Consider the following 17,461-nt stretch of genomic DNA (forward strand, 5'->3'; position numbering starts at 1 on the left):
TAGTGATTGACATTCCCACTGGTCTTCCCATAACCTCTGAGAGCAGTGTGTCTTCATGTGTCCTCTGAGCTTCAGGATGATCTCTCAGCTCACACAGAGGTGTGAATGTTGGAGAAGGATCCGGATCTGGATTTGCCACTGCTGGTGTGTGAGAGCTTCGTTGTGCTGTTAGCGTGTGTATGGTAATGTGTGTGTTTACTGTGTTGCAGTACGGCAGCGTGGGCTCTGTGGCTGTTTCCCTCTGCCAGAGTTTGGGACAAAACATCGGCATGAAATGGAACAACATTCGGAACGCTGCAGGTAAAAGCAGGAGGATCAGAACGGGGCCAGGATCCTGTAGCTCCGGCTTGTGGTGGATTTTGATTGGTTACTGAGGTCAGGTGTGGAGTGATCTGAGAGTCATTTAAAAGCCCACATCTAGCCGAGTACAGTCCAAATGCCCAGAAGTGTTGACTTGGGGCAGCCACATATCCCAGAATGCTCCTCCAGAAAGCTGATCTTGCCCCCCTGTGAACAGTGTCAGACATATGCAGTACCACACATGCCCAGGAGGGGGAGCTTCTAACAACATGTGTATAATGTGTGAAGCCTGTCCTTTTCTCTTGTCCAGGAGACTGTCGGTGTCCTGATGCCTGGCTGGGATGTATAATGGAGGATACAGGGTAAACCTCCACTGACCTCACTGGAGGTCCACACTGTAACACTGACCTCACTGCAGGTCCAAACTGTAACACTGACCTCACTGCAGGTCCAAACTGTAACACTGACCTCACTGCAGATTAATACTGATCTCACTGCAGATCCACACTGTAACACTGACCTCACTGCAGGTCCACACTGTAACACTGACCTCACTGCAGGTCCAAACTGTAACACTGACCTCACTGCAGGTCCACACTGTAACACTGACCTCACTGCAGGTCCAAACTGTAACACTGACCTCACTGCAGGTCCAAACTGTAACACTGACCTCACTGCAGATTAATACTGACCTCACTGCAGATCCACACTGTAACACTGACCTTACTGCAGATTAATACTGATCTCACTGCAGATCCACACTGTAACACTGACCTCACTGCAGGTCCACACTGTAACACTGACCTCACTGCAGGTCCAAACTGTAACACTGACCTCACTGCAGATTAATACTGATCTCACTGCAGATCCACACTGTAACACTGACCTCACTGCTGATTAATACTGACCTCACTGCAGATTAATACTGTAACACTGACCTCACTGCAGATCCACACTGTAACACTGACCTCACTGCAGAATAATACTGACCTCACTGCAGAATAATACTGACCTCACTGCAGATTAATACTGCAACACTGACCTCAATGCAGGTCCAAACTGCAACACTGACCTCACTGCAGGTCCACACTGTAACACTGACCTCACTGACCTTGCTATAATAATAATAATAATAATAATAATAAAAATAATTTTATAGTAAAAATAAAGCAGCAAACAGAGATTAAATTCAAATCCAGAGTTCTAATGTTGCCAAAGATTTTATAAATATGTGTGTGTGTGTGTGTGTGTGTGTGTGTATATGTAAGGTATTATCTTCCGCGGAAGTTCTCTCGCTGTAGTGTGGATGAATACCTGCAGTTCCTGCTCCAGGGTGGAGGAAGCTGCCTCTTCAATAAGCCCAGTAAGGTGAGAGTGGATGAGGGTCAGGGCTGGGTTGACCTCCTTCAGGGTTCTGAGAGCAGAGTTTCCTTAAATATCTTCTTAAGATAAGATTTGCTTTCTTTTTGAACTCCACTTTACGCAGCAGTCCCTACCTGGACCTTCTTAAAGGACCGTTATCATACAGACCCCAGTTCCTCTGACTTTACAGTGAGGGATCCCTGCTCTGGGAATGTGCTGGAGAAGGGAATTTAAAGAATTTGAAGACTGTGAGTAATGAAAACCTCTCCTTCTGCCCAGTTGCTGGATCCTCCTGAGTGTGGGAACGGTTTTGTGGAACCCGGAGAGGAGTGTGACTGCGGCTCGCAGGTGGTGAGTTTACACACCTGAACTGGTCCATTTAAAGAGCTGTGAAATGGTTCATTTCATGTTGCCATCTTTAGACTTCACCTGTATTGCTAAGAGTCAGGTAAAGTTGGTCTCGTCATTCCATTCCACAGCTCAATGCTGGGGGGCTTTATACCCCTCTACTAGCCCATGCCTGGCATTATTAGGCAGCATGGTGCCAATAGATCCATGTTTATTGATCTGCTCCAGAGAGTCTTATTCTATTGGCAGTACTTCTCTACAGGGACTAGACGAGCTACGTGGTGTGTATGCATTTGCACATCTGTGTCAATGGGTGCAGCTTAATGCAGCTGAATGCATTCATTAGAATGGGTGTCCACAAACTTTTGGACACATAGTGTGGGTTTTCCTTCTTATCCTGGCTGTTAACCGATTCTCTAATCTTGGCCTGGATCCACGGAAGACGAGCGTCCAGACTTTTCTCTGTCCTGCACCGAAGTGGTGGAACGAACTTCCCCTGGGTGTCCGAACAGCAGAGTCCAACGCTCGCTGTCTTCAAACCCAGACTGAAGACCCTCCTCTTCTGAGAGGACTCAGGCGAAGAGAAGAGTACTATGGTCTCCTTACTGACTTGTGTTTAGTAGAGTCTAAGATTAGAGGAGCTTTGAATTTTAGTCTATTTAAACTAGCTGAGGTTCTTCTTGAGTAAACAGTGAAGCTCTTTAGTAAGTCACTCTGGAGAAGAGCATCTGCTAAATGCCGTAAACGTAATTGTAGAGCGTTTTCACACCAGACCAGGAGCTCTTGCTCGGAGAGTTCGGTACATTTGGTCAAGTGTGAAAGCTGTTCTCGAGCCCAGGAGCGTCCAGAGAGCCCATCTCTAGTCCTCCTGAAATCAGTGGTCTGGGGTGTGGGGTTGTGTCATTGGTTCATATTGTCACGTGACTGCTTTCACTCATCACCTGCATGGCTAAAAACCGCCCCCTACAGGAACTTCACTCCTCATTGGCAGACGTTCCTGCATGGTGAAATGCCACGACTCCAGGCAGCGCTGTTCTTCTCTGAATAGTGATCTGCTGGTTTGGGTGGATGATGATCACAGATATGCTAATGAGGCACTAGTGATGGACAGGTCTGTTGGTTACTGAAGCTGTGTTTGTCTGTATGTTCTGTGTGATGCTGTAAAGGAGTGTGCGCGCAGCGGAGGAGCCTGCTGTAAGAAATGCACGCTTACCCATGATGCAATGTGCAGTAACGGCCTGTGCTGTCGAGAATGCAGGGTGAGTGTAGAATCGTGGGAAATTCCCTACCTGTGTGTACTGCTGTGGTTAATATGAATGTGTAGCGCTGTGTGTGTGTGTGTGTGAGAGAGAGAGAGAATGAGAGTGTTTGTGCTGTTGGTGTTGCAGTACGAGCAGAGGGGGGTGATGTGTAGAGACGCAGTCAACGACTGTGATATCCCAGAAACCTGCACTGGAGACTCCAGCCAGGTACAACACTGACACCCAGCACCCCTGAAACACACAGTAATGACCCGCTCGCAGTTCAGCACACCTGTCTCTGTTCAGTCCAGCTTCCTGTGACTGCGCTGCTCCTTGTTCAGCTGGTTGAATCACTGTGGGAATATTTATGATCTTCTCTTCCAGTGTCCTCACAACGTTCACAAGCTGGACGGATACATGTGCGACAACAATCAGGTGATATTTTATTTTAGACCATCCACTGTTTCTGCAACCCAAACCAGCTGCAACCCAAACACATCAATCAAACCCACTACAGCCCAAACCCGCTGCAACCCAAACCCGCTGCAACCCAAACCCACTGCAACCCAAACCCACTGCAACTCAAACCCACTGCAGCCCAAACACATCAACCAAACCCGCTGCAACCCAAACCCACTGCAGCCCAAACACATCAACCAAACCCGCTGCAACCCAAACCCGCTGCAACCCAAACCCACTGCAACCCAAACCCACTGCAACCCAAACCCACTGCAACTCAAACCCACTGCAGCCCAAACACATCAACCAAACCCGCTGCAACCCAAACCCACTGCAACCCAAACACATCAACCAAACCCACTGCAACCCAAACCCACTGCAACCCAAGCACATCATCTCAAACCCACTGCAACCCAAATCCGCTACAACTCAAACACACAGCAACCCAAACCCACTGCAACCCAAACCCACTGCAACCCAAACCCACTGCAACCCAAACCCGCTGCAACCCAAACCCACTGCAACCCAAACCCACTGCAACCCACAGACATCAACCAAACCCGCTGCAACCCAAACCCACTGCAACCCAAACCCACAGCAAACCAAACCCACAGCAACCCAAACCCGCTGCAGCCCAAACACATCAACCTAACGCACCACACTGTGACTGTGAACCCCCCCCCCCCTCTCTCTCTCTCATACTGTTTCCTGGTCTGTAGGGTCGCTGTTATAATGGCCGTTGTCGGACCCTCGACAATCAGTGCAGAACTCTGTGGGGCTACAGTGAGTACACATATACTGCATGTGAGGAGTGTGTAGTGGGAGAGTGTGTGTGAGGAGAGTGTAAAGAGTGTAAAGAGTGTAATATCCAGAAAAGTAAGTCATTGTGAGTGTATTCTTGTGTTGCTGTTACCACTGCAGTTACTGATCAGAAGATAAACAATTAGCAATTAGCAGCCTGGCTAATGCAGCTACCGTAAAGGGGACAGTGAGGTGCCCGTCGATCTTGTAGCCAGGAGGCTTCAAGTAGACCCCAGTTGTAGAACCGTGGCAGTGTGTTTTATGTATGTGTGTGTGTGTTTGAGGATAGGTGGGACCTAAATATCTCTAAAATCATGCAGCTAAATTAATAAACATTAATACATGAACTCATTTACCCAAACTAATGTTTTTCATGTTTTTTTTAATACTTTAAATAAAATAAAAAGTCAGATTAAGTCAAACTGATTTGTCTTTATTAATATTTGTGTTTGTTATTTTTAGACTGAGCTCAGTGTTGCCAGTCGTCACATTTAGTGACTTTTCAGACCCCTCTAGAGTCATTTCCGACAAATCTTGTGACCCTGTGTACAAACCCTAGCTACTCCCAATACAAGAGAATGGCCAAACCCGGCCGTGACAGGTTCCAGAAGAAGTTCTGGAAGGTTCTGGGAGGTTCGAACCCTATAGAAAATCTTCGGTGGGAGATTTGGAGAAGGCGGCTGCAGCAGCAGCAAATCCAAGTATATCAGTGAACTGGAGGACACTGCTCATGAGGACGGGGCTGAGATTTCTCAGGAACGCTGCTGCTGCCAGAAGCTGGAGTCTGGCTGAGCATCAGGTTTGCAGTGGGTCAGAACAGCAGTAGGGTTCTATACTCAGTACTAAAGAGGCTTGTGATGACGGGTTGTGATGACGGGTTGTGATGACGGGTTGAGTAATTCTGAGACTGCAGTCGTCAGTAAAGGTGCTATTGTGTGTTAAATGTGGAGAAAGCACTGCTTCTGTTAGCTGTGTTGGGATATTTAAATGAGTCTTGTCTGATTGGTTAATAACAAACAGCTGGAAGTTCTGATTGTAGCTGAACCTGGAGTCCAGTAGCGGTCAGTGAAGGCAGGACTTGGTGTGTTTAAACTTGGTAGTCCTGAGAGAATGTCCCACAGTTTTGACTGAATTACACCATAATATATGTGTGTGTGTGTGTGTGTGTGTGTGTGTGTGTGTGTGTGTGTGTGTGTGTGTTTGTGTGTGCGTGTGTGTGTGTGCGGGCTTACACAGGTGCTGCAGACCGGTTCTGTTATGAGAAGTTAAACGCTGAAGGAACAGAGAAAGGAAACTGTGGACGAGCTGCAGGAGGACAGAGCTGGATCCAGTGCAATAAACCGTAAACACACACACACACACACACACATACACACACACACACACACACACACACACACTAACTGTAGTTCTACAGAGCTGTATGAGGACTAGAGCATGTCATGTGTTGCTGTTTTTCACTGGAGTGTGTGCTTGGTATTTAGATGTGCGTGTGTGTGTGTGTGTGTGTGTGTGTGTGTGTGTGTGTGTGTGTTGCAGGGACGTGCTGTGTGGTTTTCTTTTCTGTTCCAATGTGACAGAAAAGCCGAGGTTCGGTGACCTGCAGGGGGAGCTGACCAGCCTGACCATCTACCACCAGAACAAGTATCTGGACTGCCGGTCAGTGTGTGTGTGTGTGTGTGCGTGCGCCACAGGCTGACAAAGCATCAGTAAAGAATGTAATGCTGAATTCATACTTAGTTCTACTGAAACAGTGTGTGTGTGTGTGTGTGTGTGTGTGTGTGTGTGTGTGTGTGTGTGTGTGCGCAGTGGGGGTCATGCTGTTCTGGAGGACGGGTCAGATCTGGGATATGTGGAGGATGGAACTCCGTGTGGTCCCAGTATGATGTGCCTGGAGCGCCGCTGTCTTCCCCTCAGCTCCTTTAACATCAGCACCTGCCCCGGCTCCACCTCCGGACCCACCTGCTCCAACCACGGGGTGAGGAATCACTACACACACACACACACACACACCTTACTGCTTCAGTGTTCTTCTGAGAGGCGCAGTTTGATTGTAGAACCACAGTGTGATACACAAGTCAGCCATAACATTAGAACCACTGACAGGTGAAGTAAAAAATGTTGTGTGTGTGTGTGTGTGTGTGTGTGTAGTAACTCATCTCTGTGTGTGTGTGTGTGTGTGTGTGTGTGTGTGTGTTAGACCTGCAGTAATGAGGTGAGGTGTATCTGTGAGCCGGATTACACAGGGAAGGACTGCAGTGTGTTTGATCCCATTCCTGATCCAACACCCCCACCTGGACCTGACAAGAAAGGTCTGTCTGCACACACACACACACACACACACACACACACACACACACACTAACCACTTTAATATACACATATAAAAATACACACCCAATTACACAAAATCACACACTCACACACCCTAACCAATTCTCTTTAATACACACATATAAAAATACACAATTACACACACACACACATGCACACACACTAACCACTTTAATATATACATATAAAAATACACAATTACACACACACACACACGCACACACTCACTAACCTATGCATTTTAATACACAGATTTACAAATACACACACACAAAAGCACACACACACAGACACAAACATTAATACACACATAAAAACACACTCAATGAATGAATGAATGTGATTGATCAGTGTGTGTGTGTGTGTCTCTCTGTTGTGGGGGTGCTGTGTTATGGGAGTGTGTGTTTGTGAGTGTGCAGGTGTAAGTGTGTGAACCCCCATCTGCAGTGCTGGTGGTTAGTTAGTGTTTGATGGAGTGTGTGTTGCTGTGTTTTTCTTACGTGTGTGTGTGTGTGTGTGGTGCTGTTATGTTTTGTCCCCCCCCCTTTCCCCCCTCCCACAGGTCCCAGTGGTACCAATATAATAATAGGCTCCATTGCGGGGGCTATTCTCCTGGCAGCTATAGTCCTGGGGGGCACAGGCTGGGGATTTAAGTAAGACTCCTGGCATGCCTCTCTCCTGCTGTCTGCTTACATCCCCCAAATCTACACACACTCTAAACCCACCAGACCGCATGACCTCACACACACAGCGTAGTTGATCAGCCCTGACATCTCCCACCTGCGAAGCCCACCCCCTCGGACCAACGGCCCTCTGATAGCCTCCTGTGAACCGAACCTCAACATAACACTACACTGTACCGCACACACTGTACCACACATACTGTACCACACACACTACTACACACTGTATCACACACACTGTACCACACACTCTGTACCACATACACTCTACTACACACTGTACCACACACACTGTACCCAACACTCTGTACCACACACACACTGTACTACACATTGTTCTACATACTGTTCCACACACTGTACCCCACACACTGTGCCACACGCTGTAACACATACACTCTACTACACACTGTACCACACACTGTACCATACACTGTATCACACACTACACACACTGTACCACAAACTCTGTACAACACACTGTACCATACACTACACACACTGTACTACACACACTGTACCACACACTGCCCAACGCACTCCGTACTACACACGTCTCGTTCTACACACTACACACTCTGTATGACACACTGTACTGCACACTGTACCACACACATTGTACTACACACACTGTACTACACACACTACCACACACTGTACCACACACACTGTACCACACACTCTGTACTACATACACTCTACTACACACTGTACCACACACACTACTACACACTGTACTACACACACTGTACCCCACACACTGTGCCACACGCTGTAACACATACACTCTACTACACACTGTACCACAAACTCTGTACAACACACTGTACCATACACTACACACACTGTACTTCACACACTGTACCACACACTGTCCAACACACTCCGTACTACACACACTGTTCTACACACTACACACTCTGTATGACACACTGTACCGCACACTGTACTACACACACTACCACACACTGTACCACACACACTGTACCACACACTCTGTACTACATACACTCTACTACACACTGTACCACACACTGTACTACACATTGTTCTACATACTGTACCATACACTGTACCACACACTACACACACTGTACCACAAACTCTGTACAACACACTGTGCCATACACTACACATACTGTACTACACACCCTGTACCACACACTGCCCAACACACTCTGTACTATACACACTGTTCTCTGTATGACACACTGTACTACACACACTGTACTATACAATCTGTACCACACTAAACACACCGTACTACACACACTGTACCACACACTCTGTACGACACATACTACACACTCTGTACCACACACTCTGTACGACACATACTACACACTCTGTACTACACATACTGTACTACACACACTTCCACGCACACACTGAATTACACACTGTGTACTACACACACTGTGCCACATACACACTAGTTCAAACTGTACTTCACACACTGTACTACACTAAATTGGACTGATATACACACCGTGCCACACAGTGCTACTGCGGAACTGCTGAATGTGCTCATTTCAGAGGGTGAATAAAGGTGAGGTTTGTTGGTCAGGGTTTGAGTTTGGGTTGATCTTTATGATCTCAGACACTGAACCCGAGCTGGAGGGGTGCTCTCCGTCCAAACCCCTCACCCCTCTTACCGCACTGCAAACTGACCCTCATGGCAGGCTGTGGATGGAAGTGTCCCGTATGGAGCATTGTTCTTACCCCTCCCCATCTTCATCATGACCTCTGAACCCAATCCAAACCCCCGCAGCCCTCCAGCTGTTCCCTCCAACGCCTTCTCTAGCTGTTCGTATTCTGGTTTAGAAACTGGAAAGAAACTAATGGGACACCAGATCAGCACAATATCCCAAACGTCTTCAGCTCCTCAGATGAGGATGAGGAGGAGCTCCGGGGTTTGGACGGGGTTTGGGTTTCTGTGATGCTGCGGTTCAGTTTGCTTCTCATCTCTGCATGTCTGCAAGCGTTCCCCCTCTGAAGCACCTCCTGTACCTCCTGCCATCTACCTCCTAAAATGAAGCTACAGAACAAATGTCCAGTGGGTTTTAACAGAACCTATTAACGTTATCAGTGCTGCCTGATTCAAACACTGACCAGAGCCGCAAGTATTTGGACGGTGGGTCAGGGGGGTCTTTTGCATGGTGAGTCATTATGGACTTTGCATGCTGGAGGGTTCTAGCTAAGCACAGTCGTTTTGTCTCTTCCTCTGAGGAACCAACTGTATCCATCTTCAGAACCTGTTCTAAACTGATCCAGCACTCAGCTGTTCTCTCACTTATTAGTGAAGCAGGTAGTGGGGGTTCAATCCAGACCTTGAAGAATATGACCTTGTGCAGCTCTGTGAGGTTCAGGCCTGGGTACAGGAGGTACAGGTGGTTCTGAAAGAGGACAGTGCTGCATCTTGATGAACAGGGGGTCCAGATGTCTTATAGTCTTGCAGTAAGGGAAGGCGGACCACTGTGTTGGTTGAGGTGTTTTAGTAGTGCTCTCGCTGACTAAATTTAAAACGGCCAGTGAAAACGATGAGGTTGAATCTTTATAGTGATTTAGATAATAAGTAATAATATAATTTTATATATATTTATAAATAATAATAAATTAAATAATAATAAATTAAATAGTAAATAAATAAATAAAATAATTAAATAAATAAAAATAACTGGATTGCAGTGAAATATTTTGTCCGCAGTCGCCACCAAATGTTCAGCCCTGAATTTAAACCCAGTTCAGAAAGTCACTGTAGAACCTATAAAGTTCAATAATAACTAAAATAACAACAAAAATAACTAAATTATTTCCACATAATTATCACATAAACTCCCTAGAGGAATAAACCTTGGGAGCAACCAAGACTCCAAGACAAGTGGAGACCCAATCTTCTCTGGTCAAAATCACAAGTCCATTGTTGTAAATCCATTCAAATATATTCATATAGAGCTTTTAACAACTGGCACTGAGCAAAAGCGTCTTTCTAGTAATCCAGTAATCAGACAACAGATCAGCAAATCCTAAACATCAACATATAGACCCCCAGTGAGCAGCCTGAGGCGACAGGGGCAAGGAGAAACCTCGGGAGGAACCAAGACTCACAAGTGAGACCCGACCCGTCCTCCTCTGATCAGAACTAATTATTAATTATTGATAAAAGTCACAGAGCCACTGCATAAGATCTACTACAAGTTCTACTGCTCAGGTCTGCTGAAATAGTCATTATATACTATAACTACTATAATTATATTATCAGAATGAAGGTGAAGTAGTGATGGTAATAATAGTAATAGTAAATAGTCCATGTAAACTTTAGTGTAGTCAGTAATTAATAGTCAACAACAAGTCAGAGGCAGGTAGCAGTAGCAAGAAGGTGGGTAGCTGGTCTGACGCCGTAGCAGGAGAACCCAGTGGGCAATGTGGTGGGTGGGCAGCTGGTTGTACGCAGGTAGTAGGTGAGCCTAACCATCAGGGGAAACAATAATCACCAAAAGCTAAACTAATCAGATGAGTTTCAGCCTAGATTTAGAGATTGAGACTGTGTCTGAGTCCCCAACATAATCTGGAAGGTTATCTGAGTCAGGAACCTGGAGACAGTAAAGAGACAGAGTCAGTTCTGAATTATTGTGTCTGACGACTCCGGCAGGTCTGACTATAACAGCCTAGTTAAAAGCAGAGAGCCAGAAGGTAACACGGACACGGGAGCACCCTGAAACGCTAGCTTCCATCTGCTCCACCGTCCACAAACCTGAGTGATCACGTGCAAGCAGTGAGACGACAGCTCTGGCATCTCAATGTACTACAATTCCCTGTGTCTGCGAACCCCTGGACCTGCAACCTTTATCTAAGGAGAAGCATTACTTACCAAAAGCTAAACTAAACAGATGAGTTTCAGCCTAGATTTAATTTCAGTCCAAGATTGAGACTGTATCTGAGTCCTGAACATTATATGGAAGGTTATTCCAGAGTTGGGGAGCTTATAAAAACATATTAGAGGTTAGATGTAGTTAATTATTGTAATTATAAAAACTAGAAAATTACAAAAATGTTTCACTGACGAGTCGATATAAACAATATTTTTGTCTTGATTTTGTTTTGATTGTGAAACCTGGCCCCCTGTTTGTTACAATGATGTTTTATTAAGCACCGGTTTCTGAAATTGTATATTTTGTGTATTTCTGTGACACTGTGACTTTGATGTGATATCGGCAACCAATCACATCAATCAGTTCTTTTCAGGACTAGACTCTCTGCTGATTCCCAGTAGAAAGTAACGCCGGACGTCCCGGAGAAACGTGCTTAACTGACAGATAAGAATAATTCCACAGCATTAATTAACCCATTAACCCCCAGATTAAACTCCACACGCTGACACTGGGGCCTGGGGAGAACGGCAGTGTCACTGGAAATGCACATGTTGAAATGTTTGGAAAGTCTGAGGGTCATTTCTGACATTTCTCTCTGTGTTTCTCTTCCTCCTGTTAATCTGTCCATGAAGAAATATCCGGAGAGGAAGGTATGACCTGTTTACTTCCCCTATGTCTCAGAACACACTTCTTAACGTTCCCATTAGCATTAGCACTGAACACGAACCCATTCATCAGCTCAGCAGAACCCAAAGAACAAGAGCTGTGTCCGGAACCGGGCCCTGTTCACGATCCCCTACATGTTAATATCCACATCACTATATAGGGCACTGCTGTAGGGAGCAGACGATGAGGAAGATTTGAGGAAGATGTGACCGTCTTCCTCACATCATTTGTACACTACTTATTGCAGTGCATTCTGCACTATGGCCCTGTCCCAATTCTCGCCCTAAACCCCAGTTGAAATCTTATGCAGTTGTCGCCAGGCAGGTAGAAGGAGTGTCAGAGTTCACGGTGTCTTTTGGGGTTGGGACACACTTCCTCCCACGTCCCGACACCTGTATACCACAATTCTGGATTTAACAGCTGTACTGCGGCTAAAATGGAGGCGTGGCCTGCAGCAGAGGGTCATTTCAAGGACCATGAAACAGTCATTTCCTTCACGAAAGTGTGATCCAATCTGATGAGGACTTACACAGTCAGGGGCACATCAAGTCCTTATAGGGGGCGCTTGTGAGCACCCTTGTTGGGGAAATTAAAAGAAATGGGACACCTAGAGGGCAAGGGTGCAAGTGTGAGTAATTGGACAGGGCCTGTGTTTATAGACAGCACTACACTACAATGGTGGAACCTCAAAATAGTGCCCTGTATAGAGAATAGGGCACAAGTTTGCACACAGCCAAGGAAAACAGGTAAGGGGGGGCTTTGGCTCCGTCTCTAATTAGAAAGAAGACTGATTTCCTGAGCTCTGAGAGGAGAGGACTACCTCAAGCACTTCTATAGCATCCACCTCCATCATAAACCGTCAGCAGAGTTTAAAAGCACTGGACACTGGAGTTAGCTTATCTCAGAGGAGCAGCGGTCAGGCTACACCTACAGATAAATGCTGAAATTGGCAAAACCCAAAGACCTTTGCAGATTCTTTCTGATGTTTGACTGTGACTGATCTACACTGTAAGGACAAGATCTTTGAGGACAGTGTTCTTTGGCGGTGGTTGGACGTCGAGATTACTTTAAGGCCTTCAGCTTCTGATGATTTGGGAGAAGACTGTAGGAGAACAGGCAGAACTCCGAGAACTTTCAGGTGGCGTGTAGCTACAGCAGTAGGAAAGGAGGAGGAGATGAGGAGTAGCAAAAGTTTGTGGACGTAGCCAATGTCACCAGTATCCATCACTCATCTTGATAATTGTGTACTTGGCGCCCTCTAGTGGTGAAGATTTCCCTCCTATAAATATGGGGTGAAAGGCTCAGTATCACAGATTTGCTGGAACTAAAGAAAGGTCCCCGCTCTGCACGTATCCAGTGTTCTGTAGAGAGCTTTGAACCGAACCCCTTCTGGTAGGCTCCTTAAACCTGCTGCTCTGCAGTGTGGTGAAGTGTCCTGTACTAAAGGGAATAGACCCATAGCCTAAACCAGAGCTTACAGATCTGATCTGCAGGAGCTCCTCATTTACCTACTCAGCCTCGCCGGCCCTCTGTGGATCAGACTGGTGACTCCTGGGCTGCGTCCAGAAACTTTTACTACTACAGGAGGAATGGAGAGTTGGAGCAGTGATTGGTGGACTGGGACAGCTGATGATGTTGAGTACTGATGATCTGAGCCAATCACAACACTCGCTTTCAGCACACCCCTACTACTGCCCAGCCAATCACAGATGTTAGAGCACAGAGCAGCACATATACAATTCTGTCTATTGAAGTGCGTTAATTGTGAACTAAACTCCTGCTGTTTGCAGAGATACAGTGATTATTATAATCTAAATATAATAATCTAAAATAAAATCTATATAAAATATAATAACCTTTATTATTAAAAGTGTATTAATAAAGTGTTGCTGAACAGACAGTACTTGCGGTTGTGTAACTGCTCAGTTCCAGTAGCTGTATAAGCCAGGTGTAAATAGGCAGGGGGGCGTGTTCGTTTATCTAATCTCTGAATGTATGTTATTGCTGCACTGATCACTGGATTAGATCAGAAATATTAGTTATTATATACGTTTATGACGTGTGCTGCCTTCTGCATTTTCACTGGAGCAGTGACGTCACTCCTGAACCTTTAACAGACCTCCTGGGTAGGATACGCTCATGCATCCTTCGCTGGAAGACGCTTCCAGGGAAATTTTAAGCGGCTTCATTAGCCTCTTATAGTATTCGGACAGGCGGCAAGATGGGGGCACAACATCTAAACAAAGTTTCCGGGTCACGGAGGAGAGGAGGAGGAGGGTCGGTTGGAAACAGCAGTAACCTTTGGGGTTTGGCTCAAATGGGAAACAGGTCTTGAAATGGATACGAGGGAGAGAGGTGGTAGCGCCCTCTGGAGATGTGGAGGGGGGCGTCAAAGGGTGCAGTTGTCAGGTTCATTTTAATAAGTGATGTCATCACTGCAGTACAGGATCAACTGTGATCTGTGAGCGTCTCATAACAGGGTTGTAATACTGAAGGAGGTCGGATTCACTTCTCAGATAGTTCGTTCAGGGCCTGGGTGTAGACCTGGAATCCAGTGACATTGGGGATCGGATCAGATTCCCCCAACAAAACTGGTGGAAACATCTACAAGACGTATGATGATACAGCGAAATGTGTCCTCCGCATTTAACCCATCTGGTAGTGAACACACACTCACACACACACATGTGTTAGGGGCAGTGAGTACACACACACACACCCAGAGCGGTGGGCAGCCAACTCCAGTGCCCGGGGAGCAGAGAAGGTAAAGGGCCTTGCTCAAGGGCCCAACAGTGGCAGCTATGGCCCAAATGTGTCCTCCGCATTTAACCCATCTGGTAGTGAACACACACTCACACACACACATGTGTTAGGGGCAGTGAGTACACACACACACACCCAGAGCGGTGGGCAGCCAACTCCAGTGCCCGGGGAGCAGAGAAGGTAAAGGGCCTTGCTCAAGGGCCCAACAGTGGCAGCTTGCTGAGCCCGGGAATCGAACCCACAACCCTGTTATCGACAGCCCGGAGCTCTAACCGCTGAGCCACCACTGTGATCGGATTTGTAAACTGTGATCGGATTTGTGAACGGTTTGTGATCGGTTTGTGATCGGATCGTGATCGGATTGTGATCGGATTGTGATCGGATCGCTCAAATCCAAACCAGATTCCGAGGTGGTCAGAGACGGATCTCGTCCACATTTAACATGAATGTAAACGGAATGTGCTTTTTGTGATCGGATTCGATCAGACCAGACGGAATACTGTGGATTTTGGCTTCTGTCTACCTCCATCTCTCTCGCTCTCTCCCTCACTGTTTCCAAAAAAATGGAAAATGTTGTTTACAGGAGGTTAAAGGGAACTGATGGACGTGTTGGTGTGGATTTTTACACGGGACAGATCTGGGACAAAATCTGATCTCATCTGATCTCACTAGAGACGTATTGTAACGACCAGTGTTACCAGAATCCAGTCAAAGTAGCTTCAGATACTATCTGGATTCAGCCACACAGACAGTCACGTGGACAGTCACATGACCACACTGTTATTATTATTATTATGGTCTGTTTGAAGTTGAAGTGCTGCTTTATTGGTTTGTGAAGGCAGAAGCTGATTGGCTGCTCTTCTCTCTGCAGGTCTGGAGGAGGATAGTCTTCCTGTCTTCCTGTATGTATTCCGTTTACACCACTGACTGAGTGAGTGTGTGTGTGTGTGTGTGTGTGTGTTCTCTACACGTCCAAGCTCAAGTCTTCCACCCTCATCCTCGGAACCTGCTCCACCCCCTCCTCCTGTCGGCTTGTTTTCCCTCGGTCAGTTCAGATCTCCACCAGCAAGACGTCCAACGCGACATTCCAGCCAGTCACGTGCACAGAAGAGGGTGGTGCTGGGGATAAACTCTGTGTGTGTCTGTGAGTGTGTGTGTGTGTGTGTGTGTGAGAGAGATCTAGGAATGGGAGATTTTGGAGCTTTCTGACAGAAACAGTCAGCCTCTGTAAACTGTTCACTGAAAGTGAAGCTGTTCTTCATGGAAGCGCCTGAGATCAGCCGGAGGAACAGCAGCTGCAGGAGAGCGGAATGGACTGAGCTGATCTGAGCATTTCCTGCCCAAATCATCTTCCTTCAAGAACTTTTCTACAAACTTGAATTTCTCAGTGGTTCTGATGGTCTTAGTGGTTCTGAAGATACTAATGGTCCTGATGATCTCAGTGGTCCTGATGGTCCAGAGGATCTTGCAGGTCCTGAAGATCCTAATGGTCCTGATGATCTCAGTGGTTCTGAGAACCTGATGGTCTCTGAGGTCCTGGTGATCCCAATGGTTCTGATGATCTTAGTGGTCCTGAAGGTCCTGATAGGGTCTTGGAGGTCCTGGTGATCCTAATGGTTCTGATGATCTCAGTGGTCCTAATGGTTCTGATGATCTCAGTGGTCCTGAAGGTCCTGATGGTCTCGAAGGTCTTGGTGGCCCTAATGGTCCTGATGATCGCAGAGGTCCTGATGATTTTAGTGGTTCTGATTATCTCAGTGGCCCTGAAGGTCCTGATTCTGATGATTTCAGTGGTCCTGAAGGTCCTGATGGTCCTGATGATCGCAGTGGTCCTAAGGGTTGTCAGTGAAAGTTGATTTAAACACTAAACATTCAGCAAAGCACCAATCACACAACCGCCACACTGATCACATGGACAGTCACATGACCACACTGACCCGTGGTTTAGCTCTGGTCACCTTTCAGCACATGGAACGGCTGGGATTCAAACCTAAGTATCTGTGATTCCCGCCTAAAACTCTGGTCGTAATTCCTTCTTTCTATTTTTCCCACATTTCCTGAAGCGGGAACGGGAGTTGACTTTGATCTGCAGCATCTTCAGTTTTATTCCTTATTACTGATTAATCTGATTAATCTGATTTTAATCTGATTGGGGTGTTTAAACTACAATCATTTCTGCATGGAAAATCACACACTGAAACATTCCACATCTAGAAGACACTTTTCTGATTTGTACTGTGCATGTGTGTATGTGTGTGTGTGTGTGTGAGACAACCCTAGAAATATTCATATTTCCTCCCTGAAACTCATGTACTTCGACGTTAGACAGGTGCTTCCATCGGAAGCATCTTCATCAGCAGCAGCGGGACATCAGAGGAAGACTCTGATTGATCTGATCTAGAGATTAGAGCCTGTTTTTATTGAGAACTGTTTACATTAACATGAGTTAAACTGGTTTATTCAGGTTGTGTGTGTGTGTGTGTGTGTGTGTGTGTGTGTGAATGTGTGTGTGTGTTGGTTTTAAAGGCTAATTCACTGCAGGTCCACTTCAGATGTAAACATGAAACTCTTCTTTGAAACTTTCCTTGGCGTTACGCTGCTCTGCCGAGCTGATCAGTCCGATCGATCTGAT

At 46.4% G+C, this 17,461-nt stretch overlaps 1 protein-coding gene across 3 annotated transcripts in view; it reads left to right on the top strand.

The window, feature by feature from the left end:
- LOC140552286 (disintegrin and metalloproteinase domain-containing protein 11-like) overlaps positions 1-15,852 on the top strand; it is a 26,453-nt gene extending 10,601 nt beyond the window's left edge. Inside the window, exons 13-27 of one of the 3 annotated variants that reach the window (XM_072676452.1) lie at positions 210-300; positions 611-662; positions 1,569-1,668; positions 1,942-2,013; positions 3,177-3,269; positions 3,399-3,479; positions 3,636-3,686; positions 4,430-4,493; positions 5,748-5,853; positions 6,051-6,170; positions 6,321-6,489; positions 6,712-6,823; positions 7,408-7,498; positions 12,033-12,050; positions 15,701-15,813. In XM_072676452.1, the coding sequence (XP_072532553.1) occupies positions 210-300; positions 611-662; positions 1,569-1,668; positions 1,942-2,013; positions 3,177-3,269; positions 3,399-3,479; positions 3,636-3,686; positions 4,430-4,493; positions 5,748-5,853; positions 6,051-6,170; positions 6,321-6,489; positions 6,712-6,823; positions 7,408-7,498; positions 12,033-12,050; positions 15,701-15,716 (1,236 nt within the window). In that variant the 3' untranslated portion in view covers positions 15,717-15,813. Of the gene's footprint in view, positions 1-209; positions 301-610; positions 663-1,568; positions 1,669-1,941; positions 2,014-3,176; positions 3,270-3,398; positions 3,480-3,635; positions 3,687-4,429; positions 4,494-5,747; positions 5,854-6,050; positions 6,171-6,320; positions 6,490-6,711; positions 6,824-7,407; positions 7,499-12,032; positions 12,051-15,700 lie in introns of those variants that run through there. The other 2 variants (XM_072676454.1, XM_072676455.1) reach the window with 2 other exon arrangements.
- The last annotated feature ends 1,609 nt before the right edge of the window (positions 15,853-17,461 follow it).

This window comes from Salminus brasiliensis, chromosome 3 (assembly GCF_030463535.1).
Source record: "Salminus brasiliensis chromosome 3, fSalBra1.hap2, whole genome shotgun sequence".
In the NCBI taxonomy this organism is placed as follows: Eukaryota; Metazoa; Chordata; class Actinopteri; order Characiformes; family Bryconidae; genus Salminus; species Salminus brasiliensis.